At 35.9% G+C, this 21,106-nt stretch overlaps 1 protein-coding gene across 1 annotated transcript; it reads left to right on the forward strand.

The window, feature by feature from the left end:
* Nucleotides 1–6,311: 6,311 nt before the first annotated feature.
* Nucleotides 6,312–15,456, forward strand: LOC149801289 (uncharacterized). The gene is made up of 3 exons (XM_089954292.1): nucleotides 6,312–6,716; nucleotides 11,826–12,032; nucleotides 14,425–15,456. Exons 1-3 carry the CDS (start codon nucleotides 6,499–6,501, stop codon nucleotides 14,567–14,569), a joined length of 570 nt encoding a protein of 189 aa, XP_089810418.1. The 5' UTR covers nucleotides 6,312–6,498; the 3' UTR covers nucleotides 14,570–15,456.
* Nucleotides 15,457–21,106: the final 5,650 nt, after the last annotated feature.

Genomic DNA, 21,106 nt, shown 5'->3' on the forward strand with positions numbered 1-21,106 from the left:
CAATATATACGTGAGCCCTGAGGTCAGAGTACTTTTCTTTTGTCAAAAAGTACGAGAGGTCCAGAAATGTTCTTCTAAGGGGATACGATATTTAAAATTGACAATCTGTCCCGAACTGTTATCTATATGCTACTATTCCAATCGATGTTAATGTGATATACCCATGTGTAAAATATTAAAGGTTTGGTGAAAAACTAAATACTGAGCAAATCTGTATCATAATGAAGTAACATGAACATAGAAGATGTTAGTCTGAGATTGTTTTTGTGTTCTGTCTACAACACCATCACAAACTGAACGAGTATTAAAATTAAGATTGTAAATTATATGCAACACTTTCCCTACAAGAATGTAGATGTATTCCTGACGCTTTGAACTAGAAGTAACGGAAGGCGTTCATTTAAGATTCTGTAGAGCAACAAGTTTCAGTTATCAAGATCCCGTCATTCCCCCTCTGTCGCTTTTGTCTTCGTCTCCTCGTTTTCTTTTTCTTTTCCACTTCTGTCTTTTATTTCTTACTGTTTTCTTCTCATAAACGCCATTGTCATAGTCGTCATCGTTTTTGTTTCCTTCTGTGTGTGTCTGTGTCTGTATGGGCTTGTGTGTGTGTGTGTGTGTCTGCGTGTGTGTGTGATTTGGATTTTTAACATAACTTTAAAAATCTTCCAGTCAAATCGCTACGATGTCTGCAGTGATGGAGTTTATAGTGATGTCTAGTATTGGGACATCATGCAGCAGACGTGTAGCATATGTCCCATCCAGTCACATTATCCTGACACCTGGCCGACGAGATCTAACACTAACCTCTTAATGCAAAGCGCCTAGCGAGGAAGCTGTTAGTACTATTTTTATAAGTCTTTGGTATGACTCGGCCGGGGTTCGAAACAGCGACCGTCCGCATCTGTCCTTTGTCTTCAGTACCATCAACAAGAACATCACATGTGTGAGTTTGCTGAAAATATTGCCCTTTATTTGGCCTGAATGAACTGACATATAAAATATGTTTGGGAGTACAGATCCACTCAGTTCAACGTTTTTGTTTTTGGTTTCTTTATCAAAGATGTTTGTAGCTCATTCTTTATAAACTTTTCTTTTTCCTAGAACAATTGAATAAGAATCATTTTTTCATATTCATTTTCTTCCTTTGATGATGGAAATGACTTTATGAAGGATGTAACTATTTTGCCATTTTGTGCAGCGTGTGGCGTTTGATAAATTAGATATATATATATATATATATATATATATATATATATATATATATATATATATATATATATATATATATATATATATATATATATACAGAGAGAGAGAGAGAGAGAGAGAGAGAGAGAGAGAGAGTGTGTTATAAATATACACCAGACACAACGGAAAGTGCTATCCCCGGATTCTGTAGAAGAATGCTTGATAATTATAGGCATAATATATATAAAGAAAAAATGCGTCTACTTACAAATAACCTAATTTGCGTCTTCTTGTCAGGAAGCATTTGCAGAACAATATCCAGTGCACCAGTGTGATATAAATATTAAACTATTATGCAACTGTTCAACGATGACGCTGAATTCCCCGTATATATTTAGATTATGCGTACATTCAGATTGTTGATAAAACTTGACTAGATTTTAATTTTATTCACGAGATCTGGGAAGAAATGAAAATGAAGTATGGCGTGTACATAACATTCCTAATTTAGTTTCGATTCGAATTTTGACTTGCAAGCAGGTAAAATCATTTCTGACATTTAGAAATGAACGTAACTAAAAAAAGATTATGTTATTTTCCACAATCTCTGTTACTTATTTGAGGTTAGTTTATTTTCATTTTACAGAATTCTGACATGTTTTATTTTATATTTTATCTTGTGGTACTTAATGTCAACATTTATCGAGAAGGATTCTATTTTATTGGCACCATATAGCCACTACTGTGTTGAGATACCGAAAAATACTACTACATAAATATCTTTCTATCGTTTAGTTCATATTAACGTAGTGTCTGGTGACTGGTGTCTGCATCATGTTCATTTCATTATCTGCTTCCAGCGTTAACAGGTTAGAGCTAGGACTGGTCGGCCCGGACTGGGTGAGACATGATGCTGCATGTCTGCGGCATGATGCGTCAGCGCTAGACATCACTATAAACTGTCACACTGCAGTCATCGTAGCGATATGACTGAAAATTTGTTAAAGTCACGTTAAAAATCCAAATTACTCACAGTCATTATCTTCTTTCTTCTTCCTTTTTAGACAACCTTATCTTCAATATGACGAGGCCGAAAATGGTTAAATATCTGAAAATGTTTTTGCCCATGCGCATCGATTCTTGTGCAATTTAAATCCGATATTAATTTGGTAAATTCTCCATTACCAAACATAAGGTTTAATATTCAACCAGATTTAGTCATTTTAGCTCATTATTGTCTTTTATTCCATTGTTCTCATATCTGGTTGAAATTATTTGAGTATTAATCTCGCTGTTCCACCTTTGATTTGGAGACATCAGGCTAATTATAGTAAAAGGAGTGTAATACGATAAGAAATGATTTCATAACCTAGCTAACGATTTTCTTCTCTCTTGGGGACAGTTCTTTAATAAGATTGATCAATTTTCTTCTCAACGATAACATTTATTAATACATTTTTTAATTTAATACCACTTACATATTTCATTACCACATATTTCTAGTTCTTGCGTATTACTTTACGAAATAAAGCTTGACGGCGGGAATGATATTTCGGTGGTTTGGTTAATTGATTCCGTATGTAGTCGCTTATAAGCCGAGTAAAACTACAAACAGTATAGCTCCTGATCTACTGTAGCATAATGCTCCTGTGTTATTGGGTCTAGTGATTACTCCATACAAGCTGCACACTCAGATCTCCCGGCATACTGTGCGACGGAAGACCTGTTTGCAGTTGCGATTGTGTTAAACGCGAGTACAGACGGTAGGTCTCTACGTTTAAAGGTTTGTGTAACTTCATACGTGTTTAACATCATATCTGTAAACTCTCTGTAACATGATAGACCTGAATGAATGTTTGGATCAAAGGACAACATAACACAATGATGATATATATATATATATATATATATATATATATATATATATATATATATATATATATATATATACTACAAATACAGTGATTCTTTCACGCTCTAAACATACGTCTAATTCGATTACTTTATCCAAACATTCACAAATAGGAAAACAAAAATTATTCATATATTCAAATGTATGACGGTAAGATTCATACAAACTCGTGGAGTGAAAGTAAGATTTGTACAATGTCGTGGAGTGAAATTATGATTTGTACAATCTCGTAGAGCGAAAATACGATTCGCACAATCTCATGGAGCAAAAATAAGATTCAAATAATCTCGTGGAGCCAAAATAAGATTCAAATAATCTCTTGTAATCAAAACGACCCAATTGTACTCAATTGAAACAACGATTAATTGAAACAAACATATGACTCTGTCATTTGTACAGCCGTACGATTCACAAATATTTGTAAAAACTTGCAAATTTGTACACTGACAAAACCACAGCTCTCCCGAATTCAAGGGTTGGCCCACACTTGTATTGGCCACGCACACCTTTCATGGATCCACCATGCGCACAAGTTTACAAATTAGCAGTTTCGTCTTTGTATGGTCTTGATGGTTACATCATCTTCCATATCCATATAGACACACAGACGGTCAGACAGACAGCCTGATATACCCGCACACATATACGCACCGAAAGCACACAGTTCTCCTAAATTGGGTTGGCTCACTTGTATTGGCTACGCCCACCCTTCATGGATCCACCATGCGCACAGACATACGTATAGACATTCGTACAGACAGCTACAGTAAAACCAAACTGGTCATACCAACAGGTACGGAATTAAAATCTATAGATACAAGCTGCTAAATTAAACCCCTAGTAGCAATTTTTACAATTCTAAAGTTCACAACGTTTCAAAATCGGTTAGTAGTAGAGGCATCATTTCACGATACAACATTAAAAACTGAATCTGTTTTACATATCAAATATTGTACCAGCACTTAATTTAATAGGACCAATAAATCATGGTCCTAATTCGTGCAGTAAGAAGACTTAAAAATTACATAAGTCATATTGTTTCTTGTTGACCTATCTTTTTCATAACTTGATTAAAACAATTGTGACAATTCAGCCTCTGACCTTTTAACCTAGATATGTTTCATAACTGTAAAAATCAGAATTGTGACTTCTTGTCCTTTGACCCTTCATTCTTACAATCTGGTTTATTTAAGTCACTATCTCCTCTCTCGCACTCGTTGCACCATTTCAGTAATTCAAGGGGGGGATTTTTTAAATACTTTAAAGTTTTCTCTTACCAGGTCATTTAAAAATGCATCATTCGCAGGTTTATAGTGTTAGGTGCACTTTATCTGAAAGACCATAGCTGGAGATGTAATATCTGGAGCATTTGTCAAAAGTATTCCGCATTTCTCATTCGCAGCTATAAGGTTTCATCATTTCGTTTTATTTTTTTATCCAAAAGCAGCTTTTATGATCGTTGAGTGAGTTGGTTCGTGTTTTTAAAGCAATTGATCAAGTCTGAAATTTAAGGACCGGACTCGATCTGTTCTACTAAAATGGTAATAACTGGGAAGAAGACTTAATCTGCATTGCCCAGGGATTATATTTTAGTAACTTCCTGATCGTGTTAGTCGTTTGTAATTTGAAATTACTTTTATCCGTTTTACTATAAAACATCATTTATCTACAAACATAAGCTTTGCAGTTGACAGGACTGCTTGAAATAATCGCTGGTATTCAGAACCAACACGTAGAAAATAACCGTCTCTCAGGCAAACAACAAAGGTGAATTAGCACCTTAATGGAGGACTGTCACGTGATATGAATACAGAGACAGTTGTTAGATGTTGACCTCGGTACAGTTTTAAATGATATTTAGCAAATAAATCGTTTGTTTCTTTGTGAGACAACTTACATGTCTGTTTATCTATATAAAAAAATCATGACTGTAGTTAAATGTAAGACTCACAGGAAATATAAATCATTAAATTCTCTATATATTGGTACATTCAGTTTTGATATGTCTCGATTTTAAAAAATGTATTAAAAATGCCATGGTTTTGAAGTGACGTCCTCTTTGCCATGCCACTTGTAAGAACTAGAGAATATCTCGCGGAACAATGTTTATTTATATGATCTCAGTTATGGCCTGACGTTTCAAAAGATTACTAACACTTTATCATCTTGTAAATAAGTATTTCATTATCTATAAAAAATATATACTGAAAAAGATTAATTCGAACTATAGGACTTTTATAATATATATTTTGAGAATGGCATTGCTGCTATTCAATAATCATCATCTTGTTTTAAGTGAGCATGCTAAATTTGGGACAATCATCGAATAGTAATGGTTTGAAAACAGCTGATGAGGGCAACTGATTGTAGAAGTAAATTTGAATCGATCGAGAAAACGTTCACTTTAAGAATATCTTAGCTAATCAGATCATAGTTTGCCAGATACCGAGTTAAAAAAAAAAATCTAGGGGCTGCAGAGGTAGAAATCTTAAACGAAATCAAATCTTACAAATATCTTGAAGTTCAATGTTACAATAAAGCCTTATAAAATGCGCCAGGGATCTTGTATGACTGTTTAAATTGACCCTTCGATATCGATGCAAGAAAGGAAAAGAAGCGACGTGCATTGAAATTTCGAAAGTGATATCACCACTGTGACGATAAAAGTGACATCACTACTGTGGTGATAAAAGTGGTACAATTTTTCTCCCACTGATATATTTCAATATCTCAGTATGAAATAAATGATACATTGAGATAATCACATGTATGGGTTAAATGATCACAAAACTTTCCACATAATGGCACAGGAAACCGTGCCTTGGACGAATTATTATCAATGGCAGTATCTATCCAGTTTTTCTCTCCGGATCTATATTATTAAAAGGAAGCAAAGTGTACACTGCTAATTAAGATTTTTAAAATTTTAAAGCCTTAATCTTTAATTTAAAATTGATTAATTGATAACTCTTTATCGAATAAACACAAATAATGCTGAATGGTTGTAAATGTAAAGCTGTTAGATTTAAGGCACGCATGTGCTACTACCTCCATTGCGTGGCCAGAGACCGATTTTTAAATGAAGCTGAATGATAGAAATGTAATAAGATAAAACCAGGTTGAGACTGCGTATGCTCGGTTTAAAACCCAACTAACTGAAACATGTCTTTTCAGGTGTCTTTGGGGGACAAAAATGGTTTTCAGATCGACCTTTCTTATGTCAAGTCGTAGCCTCGTTCTGCTTGACAGTTTGCTTCTGTTCGCTTCTTGGTCTTTCCGTCCTCACGCTGAACCGTTACGTCTACGTCTGCCACAAGGACAACTACGACAAAATCTTTTCCCGCACAAAATCGAGAGTAATCTGCATCGCAACATGGATCCTAGCTTTCGTACTGGAGATGCCGAATTTCTTGTATGATGGTGGTCATACGTTCGACAAAAAGAATCATCAATGCATATGGAACAGGTCGGGAAATTTTACATATACCCTGTTGGTTTCGGCAGCCTTTATTTGTGGGCCTTTTATATTGATAGGGTCATGTCTACTCCGTATGTTTGCTAAAATCGTCGCCAGCAAAAGAATCATCAACAAGCAGTGCAACACGGGACATTTAAGGTGAGTAGTGAAAGTGTAGAATTCGAATGTTTCATGATCAACCAATGGAATTAGCAAATGCAACTTTGTAAAAGATCAGTCGTTTAAAATAAAATATTCAATCCACTTTGTATATTTTTGTGGATCGTGGAAGAAGACACGATTCGAGAATTTGCTCAAATTAAAACCCTTAACAACGTTTGCTAGAATTGTGACTACATGGGAAATTAAAGCAACAGTTTATCTGCTGAATATATACGGTTTCGAGAAAATGTAATCTACATTCCGTCTATTTGAATTCTCATGCTCCACAAATTATATAATAATTTTCTGTTCACAATGAAAATATCGATTGTGAATTTTGCCACTGTGCAGAGTGTATTACATTATCTAAATTAGAGATACGGTTCCTTGTTCCAAATATACAGCTGGTACACTCAACATGATTATCAGGGAGATTCCAAACCAAGGAAATGACAGCTTACGAGTAATCATGACACTTGAGAATAATTTTACATTAGAAATTTAATTTCCTTAAACGAGTTATTTTTAATATAGAAAGTTCGGTTCTTGCTGAGGGATAGATTAATAAAATAACTACTGTAGGTTTCTGACTTTTGTAGATACATCTAACTGAGCAAACGGGTTGTAGGTAAGGACTTGACAATATGTTACAGCAGACGATTATCAAACACCACAATGACCACATACTATTTCTTGGCTTATGTTTGCGTAAAATGAAAGCAGTAAGAAAGCTTTGATTGACGTTTTGTGAACGTAGCCTGGAGTTGCATATGTGTGAGAGCTGATTCATCTGCTAGGTCGCTGAAGTATTTTCTCCAATCCATCTTCCTTTCAAGTATTGCAGTATAAATACAAGTAGGATAATTTTGTTAAAAATATTAGGCTGCCGGCTCGAAATACCTACAAAACAGTTCAGGATACATACTGCATATGCATTACAATATTCCGTACTTTTTAGATCTTTATTCTTGTGAGAGCATACTACAGAATGTATTTGGTACTGGGAGTACTTTCAGAGTTAACGCAAATGCATTTATCAATATCCATCGGTTATGGTTTCGCTCTGGGCATTTTCGAACAACTGAAAGCTGAGAGGCCACAGAGCAAACTAAGTTTCTTGCTCTACAGCTCTGTCAGTGTAGAGAAAGTTCATTTACATGTCTTTCGCCCGCATGAATTGAAAATAATTTTGACCACCGGTAGCAAAACTATGAACTGTCTGAAACGGCCGACACACGATATTTGGGCGCTCGGACATTGTACATGATATATAGTATACAACACATACAATTTGCTGTCCTGCACATACGGAAATGATTTTTCACTGCATAGGCATCACTATCTTCTGAAAGTGAACTTATAAAATTGTTAATTAAGAGTTTAATGTTGATGTTTTTAGTCTATCGTGGTATAAACTGTCAGTTGCCGACTAACACATTTGAATGTAAGATGTTTGAGTCAGCAACTGACAGCTTATACCACGATAAAATAAGGGGAAGAAAAAAAACAAAATTAAACTGTTATAATTGCAATTCTTTATAATTTTAGAGCTTTATTTAAGCGTATTCTTGCTGAGAGTGTCTGCTACATAGTTATTTATAGAAAAGGGGATTCTCCATCTGCAACGTAATACCTACGTCAACATAAATAATTGTACCAATGGTAGGCGATCTAATGTTTTCAACATTCGACAGCATCGTCTTAATCTTTTATTTAAACTGGAATATGTTGTCTGAGTAAAGTTCCTGTTCAATATTCAAAGAAAAGGATGTGTTAGTTTGTTTGAGATATGAATGACTCTTGGATTTGACGCTCTCTTGAGTTCATTGTGACTTGACATAATCGTTATTGTCCATACACGTGAATAACCATTTTTCGTTTCTTTAAATCTATTTTCGTGTTCATTAGAAGTTTATTTTACCTACAGGGACTACTTACAAATGAAATTAGGACTATCGGTAAATGGTTATAGTGAAGGAGGTCCAGAAGTCAAACATTTCAAGACACCGACCCTGACATTTATGATGGGGAGTAGCAGGATTTTTACCCATCCATCTCCCCCACATCGTAACTTTCAAGGTTCGCGTGTTGCACTATATGACCGTGAATCCAACTGTTATAATGTTAGTCTTTGACCCCCTCCCAATCTTCCCAGTTCCTATACCCATTTACCGATAGTTTTAATTCATTTCTAAATAGCCGCAGTGAAAGTTCTATACAATGCCTCAGTGTTCGTCTTGGCAGATTTTGAGTTTGCCAGCTTTTTAAACAAATCTAAGAAAAAATTATTTATCTTCAGAAACTTACAATTTTTCTTATTTTATTATGTCAAATCAATTTATTAAATTCTTTAAATAAAATGTAAACCCACTGTTTTTTTATTTTGCTTTAAATGCATGTAGTTTGTATGCCTTTCGTTTCAGTGTTTGCATTACATTGCACGTGACCCTATTTATAGAATGAGTATAATGTGATTCTTCGTACAACCTATACAGAAATAAACGCAACTGGGTATGGTCACATGGTTATGTTCTGACAAATGGACATCTTCCCCACAGTTATCAACTGATGCAACTGCAATTATAAAAGAAATAAATGAAACAATTTTATCGCCTTATTGTTTATAATTTACTTTTGAAGTTCATCAAGTAAAACAAAGCTATACAGGCCAGTAAAATGCTATGAAACGAACATAAGAAGTAAGGCCTGCTGAGCACACTCAAACCAAAATTAACGCTTCATTCAGGTATGAAAATAGATAAAGGTTCAAGTTCTTTGAGCATCACCAAAGAATATGCATATTTTTTATAACAAGCATTATCAGTGGGAGAAATGAGGGGATTCGTTTTCTATAAATTTTCAACGTTGCTCAAACGTGAAAATCATCAGCGAGATCTAACCTAGGTATTTACTTACAAACTGAAGGCTAGATTCAAAGCGGGTATTATGACCCGAAAAAACTAGAAAAGAAAACATTTTAACCTGCTGACAGAAAACAGTAGGAACAGGTACAAATGATTTTACTAAATATGCATTTTCATTAAGTGTCATTTTTGGTAACGCAGGCAATTTTACGACTTACCGACAAATAATTAAAGCGGTTATCTCAAACTTCCATGTAGTTTTCACACACACACACACACACATACAAACGAAAAATGTATCCATGCAATTGGATCCAGGTAGGTTGTAAACCTGTTTGACATTAAAAAATTCTCTTGAAAAAAGGGTAATAAATGTGATAGTTGTTTAGGTGTATCTGCTTTTCTGAAATATTATGACTACATCTGTGTACTTTCTTTAATTTCAGTATATGTTTCAATCATAACATGCATACAATCGTTGCAGTAGGAAATAGTGAACTTTGCATTTTTTCAATAGTGATATTGTTATAAAAATCTGCCAAGTATTTAAGAAATTCATATGTAATAAATAAATAAAGTGATATGTTCACGTCCAATCCAGGGTAAATTCCAATTCAGTCTTATATAAACTCCAATATAACCAAATCATGAGTAGTGTGTTTTATGCAAACATTCGAACGGCGACGGTAACTTCGTCACTTTGACATACTGACTAAACTGTAATATGAACTAGTGGTTCGCAAAGTGGGCGGTACCTGTCCAAGGGGGGGGGGGGGGAATACTGAGTAGGGCGCTAAAGCTGAATATTGCTTTTTAAGGGGTAGCGTAGGGGGCGATGTGGATCACCAAGGGAGCTGTGGCCCAGAAAAGTTTGGTGACCACTGATCTCGACTTTTTTGCAGAATGAACTGCATGCATGTAAATAATTTGGCTATAATTCTACCTTAAGTATCTGCGTTCTTTGATGCAGTTCTTTTTGTTCTGCGACCCTCATGTGCAACTTGTATTGAAATATCATGACGTTTTTCTTCATGAATTCCTAAGCCACCCTTTCTTCATATAGGCAGTTTCTAGCAACTTTAATCCAAACTATGTCTACATTGTATCTCTCTCTCTATCGAAGACTATGGTAAGAATATCTAGAAACAAAACAGAACAAAACAACAAGAACACAAAAATCCCAAAGTATTTCTGATTTTCCAGAAATGTTAATGAATCTCAAGTCTTTAAGAATCCACAATGTGCTCATTTATCTCATGGCCGTCATTATGCAACTCATGACAAAGGCTCATTTTCCACGAGACTGAGATGGAATCTCTCATAGATTTTCATCTCATATTTCATTTTAAAATGTCAAGTATTAAGTCAAAGAACCGTCGCGTGCAATAGTTACACTATATCTGGATGCAATATACAATATACACAGAAGGATGGTACAAGATTTTAAAAAAAAGAATATAACATTTTTTAGGGTGAATAACAGCACATCATTAGTATAGCAACGTGATCGGGGTGCTTGTATCGCGTTTAATTTAATAGTCAACTGGCATCGGAGAATGCTCGCCCATTCGGGTCTAACCAGAAAACAGATTAAAGTTGGAACCGCTTATATTGCCAATTTGGGTCGGATACTCGTCTCGTGTATTGACAGTCCGAGGGGAGCTATTATAAGTTTGCTTTAATAGTTTAAAATGTGAAATCAGTGGACGATCAAGGAGTCACGGTACTAATTCAACTCCCATAGTAAACATATGGACAAAACCATCATATTCAAAATTCAATAACTTAAAATTTCTGGGCGCTGATGATCAGACATACATGTATCCATGCACAACTATCACTAGTGCAAGCTTCTGTGTGGAGAACACCATGTGACCCGCGGCATGTTTTTAATCTACATGTGCATGAAACACATATTATTGGTTCTGCACCAAATGAATCAAGTGCTACTTTCATTATTGAGTACTCCTAAGTCAAGCCTGTAAAACTATTAAAATTGCATCAATATAATTTTGCCTCTTTTTTTGTAATTACAAATAGAATAAGCTCTCAAAATATATTTTTACTAAAATTTTAATTTTCATAATTAACCAATTATGGATCACCAAACCCTTAAATAATCTATTATTTCTAGACTGGTTCACAGTTTTCCCGTATAATTAATACCGTGTGTCCTCAAACATCCAGGCTACGGTCTGATTACACCATTTGATTCTTTAAAACAAGCCTTATTTCATTTCAGGACGAGACAAGCACTACGGGACTCCATTAGCACAGCCAGAACACTGGTCGGCATTTTCTTTCTATTTATCATCTGCTGGACACCTTACGCTATTGTCATCGTAATTGATTTTAGGGATTTACTCTCACAAGAGGTTCATCTGTTCGTTACACTGCTTGCACATGCACATTCTAGTGCCAACTTCTTTGTATACATTCTCTGCAGTAGGTAAGTCTAGTCAGTATTTACCATGGCGAGAGAGAGAGAGAGAGAGAGAGAGAGAGAGAGAGAGAGATGATGTTGTGATGGGGTTTAAGGACAAACGGTACGAATGATACGGAAAAATGGGAACCTGCCTTGAAATGGGTGAACATAAAATATAGTATATATGGGTTTGGCTGACTAGGATTGCTCAATAATGTAAGTTATGTTGTAGGAAAAAGAATCTTTTGAGAGCTTATCCTAGTTGTAAGTGAAAACAATAGCGACATTGTTTTATTGATGGAATTTAAGTCCTTTAACAGTCTTGAGTTTGGAACATTCATTACTAAAATTAGCACCTGACTCTTTGGTGCGGAATTGAAAGCAGATGTTTCAAACACATGCAGGTCCAGAAAATGGCGCGGCTCATAGCCTTTCCTCAATACAGAAGCCGACATCAATGTTTCATCTATACTGATAAATATAGGTTTGATCATGCACACGAAAACAATTGAAGTAATTGAATTTTTAATATCATGGTGCTTGCATAAGTTTACTATGGGAATTTAATTAGTACCGTGAGTCCTTAAGGAAAGCATGATACGGTTTTAAATATTGATAAGCTTAGCTGCAAGCAAAACTTAATTATGGTGTGACATCCAGATGTATATCGGACAGAGTTCAGCAACGAACTGACAAAAGAACCACTACATGCCCTTTCTTGGTGGTGCGTTACTTTTTCAATATCACTAAACAAGAATGTCTCAGAATACTGTGATCTCTCTGTTTGCCCGATGAATGGTTCGAGATAAAACCCTTACATATAGTTAAAGCCCCACCACAAATCCGAAGAAAAGGTATGCCTGTTTCCGATCGGCCGAACGTCCATGTTTTTCGTTGCCTACTTTAGCACTTTTACCCTTCGGGGTAAAATGAAGAATGAATACAATAAAATATTCTCGAAATTGATTTGTGCATTTAACTGTCTAATTGAGATGGTTTAGCCCATTAATTGAAGTGCTTACTATATTAAATATATTAATCATTATAATATACAAAATCTTTTTGTTTTAAAATCAGAAACATCGTCGACATTGATTTCTGCATCTAATAGAGTAGGTATAGTCCAAGAAGCGTCTAGTTCATCATATATATATATATATATATATATATATATATATATATATATATATATATATATATATATATATATATATATATATATATATATATATATATAATACCTACCTACCCTGATTTTAAACTCAGTGCAATAGGAAACACATTTTTTGGCCTAATACTTAGCATCGTTACTCCATAATGTAAGTATACCCACCATATTTCAGTAATATAAAAGTAGAGCCATTGGACAGTTTTTATCACTTGAGTATCACCTATCCGAACCCTAGGTCCTAAGATATATATTCACGTATTTTTAAAATTTAATTCTATCTTGAGAAATACACCGTACTTAATCGCTAATAAAACGAATCCAGCAGCAAACTTCAGAGACCCAGATTTGCCATCACATAATGCACCGGCAGATATTGGTCTGTGCAGATTGTAAGGAATGATCAGTATCATAAACAACACAGATACTGATCCGCACTTTGCTACGACAGGTCAGGGTCTTTATTGTTTGCAGTTTGATTCGACTTATAAGCGAGTTAAAGTAGTTAATTAAATAAAACAGAGAAGTAAGCGGCAAATATATTCTATGGAAGAACGACCATCATGTTTTGTTTACACAGCACCCAGTATGACTGCCAAATATGATGTCACCCACCAAAGACTCCTAACATAATTGTCGAAAATATATTCTGGCCATGTCAATAAAGAAAAAAAACGGCAGAGTAATACCATTGCGTTACGGTCGTTAGAGTGGATGATACCTTAATTAGAGTGGGTGGTGCATACATAAATAGTGACAGTAACATTGTATATGTACATTCTTACTGATGAACCTTACAAACTTGGATCACCTAGGTAAGAAAAAGGAACAGTAGCACAAAATCTTAAAAAGTGCAGATTTTAAACTATTTTCAAAAGCTTCATTGGAAAAGCGCGTGTGTTATGGTCCTCTGAAAGTAAACTTTTGTTTTAGCCGTTGATTTGACGTTAATGCATATCATAACTGATTCCTATAACTGGTATTTTTCTTTGCTAGATCCAGTTATCAGTTTGGTCTCGGTGTTCAATATCCGAATGAGGCTATTCAATACCAATTCTCAAAGACATTGAAAAAATGCAAGAAACGTCAAAACCGTAAAGTATCTTTCAAGGCTAAGGGTCAATATCAGGTTGACTTCAATATCTTGATTCATTGTAGAAAAATCTCTAATATGAAGATGATGGGGCGGATTTACTTTGTTTCTAATGTGTCTCTACTTATTTATTTCAACTTCTTCCTCTTTTGCAGATCGTTCCGAACAAAGGTTCGGTCACTGTTTTCATCGGACAATTCTGTGTCACCTGACATAATAGATGATGGTGAAAGGCAATCAGTGGTTCCCAAAGTGTATCACACGACCGGAATGGTGAAGCTTAACCCCATTTCTCGTTAGAACCTTTTGCCAGCTACTTCTTCACAACTTCTACTGCCAGTGTGTAGATAGGGTTAACGTATCAGAACCTTGGCTAGTGATGATGACTTCTTCATGGCAAATTAACTCGTGGAATAATCATATTGGTGATTCTGTATATATTTGGCCGCGAATCCCAACTAATCCCATTCCCTTATTATTGCATTGCCATATACCAATGCTCCATCTGAAATCGTCACAGTAACTCCTTTGATAGGATCAAAGGAGTGGACAGAATGTTAACATAGTGCGGCATAGCTGCGTGTTGAATATTTGGTTTCGAGATGTTTGTTTTGCATGCCTATGATTAGCTTGAGGTAAGCATAGGTAAACAGAATCGTACTCATTGCAATGATGGCAACCCATAACCGAAACCAGCCAATGTTCCATCGTTAATGTTTGCAGAAGAAGATATGTGTTTTTGTTCGTATGTATAGGATTGTTATCGCCAGCTTTCGCCCTTTAGGTGTAATCCGACGGACTACGTTAAAAAATCTGAACTTTATTTAATCGCCTGTTTTATAGTTGATATCACTGGAATACTAACAAGATGATAGTTGTGTTTTGTCCACAATGGTACTCGTTCCGAGAAAGATTAATAGCGCGTGTTTAAAGAAAAAAATATGATGTTGGGACTGCCTTTTAATCATGATATTTAGTTTTGTAGCAGGTGCGTTGATGTATGCTTCTAGATTTCCAGGACAAATTAATGATCACTGTAAAATCGAGAAATGTGATATTTTTTATGACAGTATTTGGTATTGATATTCATGGGAGTTCTTTGGAAGTCTGAGTAGATGGACCATTATATCTTAGATCAAGCTAATTATTTTCTTTGAGAAGAATAAAATACATGCAAGAAAAAACTACCATCGATTTGAAAAGCTTATAAATAAGCAAATTCAGTTTTCCTTTCAGATATTAGGTGAAAAACAATATTAACACCTGAAATTTATTATCGTGGATATAATTTGTTTTGGGTTTACCTAAAGATGACTCTTTTGTTACTACTTAGATATGTGAGTTTGGAAGATTTCCCATTATTTTCACAGAAAGACAATTGATTTTTTTAAATATTTTTTTAAAATTTGTGTCTCACACTAACACTGAAATCAAACGAGCATTATAATCCCATTAAGATGAGTTCTCAGCTGGAAATAGTAATTTCGCTGAAACCACGATAAGGTAACAATGCGATTTATTAAAATCACTTTTGAATTAATAGAGCCAGAAAATATTGCAAATAGAGAGACTAGAATCAATTAGTAAATATCTTCCACTGAGAGATTCTGTTAAAGAAAAGCTACAAGCGCGACAAGAATCTCAAGCTGAATTTGCAGAAAGGGCAGAACATTTATTTAAACCTGTCTCATCGGTTAGTAAAAATAGTTGCAACAGCTACTGAAGGTATTTTTCCGCCAGTAAAACAAACCGCTGAACAAACTGAAAAAAGCGAGAACTAAACAAACAAATAGGATTTTACGAAAACTTCCAACTGATAAAGATGCTGCACAATTTCAACCACCTCCTCAACTTGAAGAAGAAAAAACACCTGAAGGGGCTGTTGAAGAACCAGAAAAGGGTAAAACTGTAGATGAAAAATTTAATTCAGGAATTATTGATAAAATATTTTTTTTATAGATGATATTGAATTAGCTAAATCTGGGCTATATTCTTATCATTACATTAAAAAAATACTTAAAACCCGGGTATGATAGAGATAGAAAAAAATGGGAAATATGGGCATATCGAGTGTATAAAGGTATCAACCAGGCTAGAGACAATGATCCTGAATTTATGAAATATCAAAATGATATGGATAGACTGCAAGCAAATATGAATAAATATCCAGCGGAAAAACAATACTAAATAGCGGTTGAGTTTTTAAGAAAATTTGATGATCAACCAGGTCCTTTTAGGAGAATGTTTAAACCTGAAGTTATTGAGGAACATGAAACCCCTACTAAATTAATTGATATAGCTGCATATGGATATAATGAAAAAGAAAAATATATAAATCCTAAAAATCTTCAAAACTGAAAACTGGAAAAATGGGTTGGCAAGGTATATCCATCTGCAAGCGATTCAAATAAAATTTATTGGAACGACCCCCAACTAGTACAATTTCAAAAAGTAGTAAAAAAGTATAAAGAAAAGAGATAAGAACAACGACGACAACAAACGGAAGGGGAAGAATTTTTTAATGGACTGATTCGAGAACCTCCAAAAACCGGAAGTTGTCTTGTTACTTCATACCCTAACAACATCCTTAATGAGGTGCAACGACTAGAAGTTCTCATAAGAGGAAAACGAGCATGAAATAATTCTCCAGAAATAATCAATGAAGCAGCTGATATTTGCCAACGATTATTTCTGGGTGGTATCATGGATATCGATGTTTGTCGGGAACTTATTGATGAAATCGCGGACGGCTACTACAGTGATTAGATAAATAAATAACAAATAAGATGATCATGCACAGCAACGGTCACCGCAAACCCGTGATGGTCAGAGTATTAAACTCACGATTACCCGTTTACAGCGCGTATTACGGAGATGGACTCGGTAATGTTGTTCAGGGATTATTTACAAGAATGGCTCCCAAAGCAGCACCAATCGTAAAACATTTATCAATGAAAGATATCGACGTTATTCGAGAAAAAGCTCCTCGTGTAATCGGTAACGTTGCTAGTAAAGCATTTTCGGAAATCGAAGACAAAATAACACGATTAATACGCAGACCTCAAAGACCGGTCCCACCACAACCAGTGAAATTAGCACCCACGGAAGCCATGCCCGCGGATGCCAGTAAAATAATAAATCAAACCCTAGCAGCCCTGATAAATCGAGAACTTATACCTGGCGAGGAAACAAACACAAGTTTTATTTCAGGAAGTGGTTTTCGTGTCTTTGGCAAGTCTACGCGATAACCATTTGGAAAAACGGCAATACAATAAGATGTTCAAACGCATATCCGACACAGCATTCGATATGGATGAACCAGTTCAGAAAAATAGATCCGTACGCGATTACCAGTTTTATTCTTATAACGCGCGCGTACCTAATGCACGAGGAAGAATTGAATTACAAGTCCATAATACAAGCATATATTTTCTACCCTCAGAAGCATTCATTGAGGTTGAACGTGAGCTTGTAACAGATGTTCCTCTCAATATAGCATACAACGCCTGGGCTACAGTTGGTTTTGTTAATAACGGGATTATGGCGTTATTTGACAGCGCCACATATATGATTGATGGAGAAAAAAAAAACATCGAGACAATTAAAAAAGACGTTGACGTTGCCACAACAATAGCAGGGTTAGCAAGATACTCCGATGATTATACAAGATCAATTGGCCCATCAATGATGTTTACCAAAGATAACTCCAATCATTCTGATCCCAGACAATTATCCTGAAGTACAAATACCACGAGATGCTGCGACTGACCTACAACCGGCTACAGCAATAGCCAGACCTGGCTCTGCAGAGTTGATGTTACAAAACACCAACAACAATTACAATCTTGGATTTGCTATACACATAAATTAATGCTGAAAGATGACCGTAGAAGATTTTCATGCGCGATTCCACTGTCACATATCTTCGGATTTTGCAGAAACGTTAGAAAAGTTATCTTTGGAGCGAAACACACAGTCGTGCTTGTACAAAAAAGTAACGACAATGATGCTATTTGGCGATCAGCTGCAGCTCCTGCTGGTAAAGTAAAACTGCATAAACTTTCACTATGGAGGCCAGTGATGACTCCGTCGATTACTGAAGAACAGCTATTACTTTCTTTCATGAACACAGGTGGTAAATTGTTGCAAATAGCGTCAATGAAGTTTCTTTATGAATAAATGGACACCAGGAACCATCCGAGGATATAATTTTAAATTTTGAAAACAATAGTGCTTCGCGCGTGTTATCATTGATTGTTGTCGTTTATGGGACTTGATCAAAACGCATATACTGGTTTACAAGTCTCACAGCTGGATTTTACAACACTGTATCCGATCTATTACTTTTCACTGGGGGTTCCCAAGTGGCCGAGTGGTCTAAAGCGCTCTCTCTTACGGAAAATTGCCATCTCACCTCTGTCTCCGTAGGTTCGAGTCTCGGATTCAGGCAATGTGTGTATGTGAGAAAGCTTGCCAGTAGCTTCTCGTTCGTCGGTGGTTCTTTCCGGGGTTTTCCCGGGTTCTTCCTCCACCATTAATACTGTCCGCCATGTATAGCCTATCGTGTGCTGAAAAATGGCGTTAAACCCTACACTAACAACAACAACAACAACTTTTCACTGGAACATTTAGACTTATTTAGGCGATCTGTCGTTGATATACACTTCAGAGCTTTCCTGAATCCAGGTGGCGTTAATTACAGAGCAATTGCGGTTATACTTAGCGACAAAGCTTGAAGGTGCTGGTGGTCGAATGAAAGTTATTAATGCACCAGTAGAAAACATGTAACCGGCGGTGATTTATACATACGAGTATTTTATAAATGTCATCGTACCATCACGTTAGTGTTAGTCTGACTCCTGGTCATATTAAGAATCTAAAGTGAAAAAAACAGGAACCACAATAACGCTAAAGCAGTAAAATCACAGGCGGTGAAAATAAAATGTCGTTGACATCAGGTCAACTTAAACATCTCGATAAAGCCAGACTATTCTGAACCGGAATACGACTCAAACTTTCCGCCGGAGCCATCAACGATACTGCTAAGACTGGCGGTATATTTCCACTTCACGCGGCAATACCAGCGCTGATAGCTCTGAAGCTCCAACCGTTGCAAAAGCAGAAGCTTTATGTGCTATTTGAACAGCTGCTGTAATGGCATTTAAAAAGCAACGGGAAATGGCTTAAGGCTTCTGGAAACTCATCCTCGGGGAAATGGTCTAAGATTTCCAGGAACACTTCGTTGATCTCACAGTTGTCAAATTCTGATTTACTTGATGCTGCTAAACAACTAAATATCAAATACTTTAGAGCTGTTTTTACGCGCGATCAGTTACCGCAACGACCAAACAACACAGAGACAGGTATTATTAATCTTGATAATAGTACCGGTGCAGGAACTCATTGGGTAGAATAGGCGATTGATCCCTGTGGAATTGTTTACTTCGATTCGTATAGGTTGGCTTCACCGCAGGAATTTATCAACTATGTCTCACCACACAAAATCCCGGTTCGGTACTTAACGCTACCAACACAAACACTAACCGATCCACCGATATGTGGTCGTGTAGCAATTGCTGTACTCGACACTGTATCAAAATCAGCGTTGCCACCTTACAAAGTCGTGCATAATTATACAAGTGCGTCGTTTAAACAATAATGGTAGATATTTACGAATAATCTTGCGGCAATACTACTAAGAGTTAAAAAAAATCGACGAATAGATTTGTCAAATTACGCGATAAAGACGAACTCGCTGATATTATGAACCTCTCTGGAGCTGACCTTGATGAAATTGTTGTTTTTCAGGATAAATACGACGTTTAAAGACGAGTAATATCAAATGGAATGACATTGTTCGTAGAGTTCTTGGTGCTAACACGGATAACATCCCTGTGTTTACCAGAGACGTTAAGATCAGAGACTCAAGTACATCTGTATCGCAAATCAGAAATGAAATTGCAAGAAGCATTGCTAATCGTTTGAAGACTACCGGCGACACAACGACAGGTGAACTCAGCATGAACGGAAATAAAATAATCGTGTTAATGAGATTCAACATCCGACGAAGACGCCGCAACAACAAAATACGTGGACAAGGTAGATTGTAAATTGTTGGCGTTGCGGGCCGAGTATGACGTTCACGTAAGTGCGTTTACAAATCTCCGTAGAAACTTTCGAAAACTTAATGAAATCGCAGATGATTTCTTTTGCACCCTGTTGACTGCTGACGTGAAACTTTCTGATGTCAAGAGGAATATTGAAACAATTAAAAATAACCACTAGAAGATGTAGTAAGTGGAATTCCTGATATCGTTAACAAAATTAATCTGATTAAAATTCCTCACAAACAGTTTGTCAACGTGGTATACACGATATCATGAGGATTCTCAACATGGTCACAGCAGAATAATACTATCAAACATACCGCGGAAGTCAATGGTGTGTACAGGTTGTCTGTGTTCAGCGCTGAAAATTTAACATATACACTACATATCCCTGGCATCATTCAACCGATAATTTTTTTGGGGTTGTGTCTATTGTGTTAAATAGCGGAGACGAAGAAACATTTATACTGGAAGCATCTGATAAGAAATTAACCGCAGCATCTCACTGGTGGTGTCTGGAATTTGTTGCTGAAACGCCTCAATTGGTTACCGTGTAAAACATAATAATGGACTTAAAAGAGTTATGTGCTCACAAATTTAGATATGACCAAGTACGTGAATGGCAAACATCGTTGACAAATATACAACGAAAGTAAAATAAGACGCGCAGTTCTCCTTGATTTTGTTGTATAATCGGTATCTGCGCTCACTGCTGGTACCGGCGTAGTAT

The sequence above is a fragment of the Sinohyriopsis cumingii genome, chromosome 4, assembly GCF_028554795.1.
Source record: "Sinohyriopsis cumingii isolate HCF-2022 chromosome 4, ASM2855479v2, whole genome shotgun sequence".
Lineage (NCBI taxonomy): Eukaryota > Metazoa > Mollusca > Bivalvia > Unionida > Unionidae > Sinohyriopsis > Sinohyriopsis cumingii.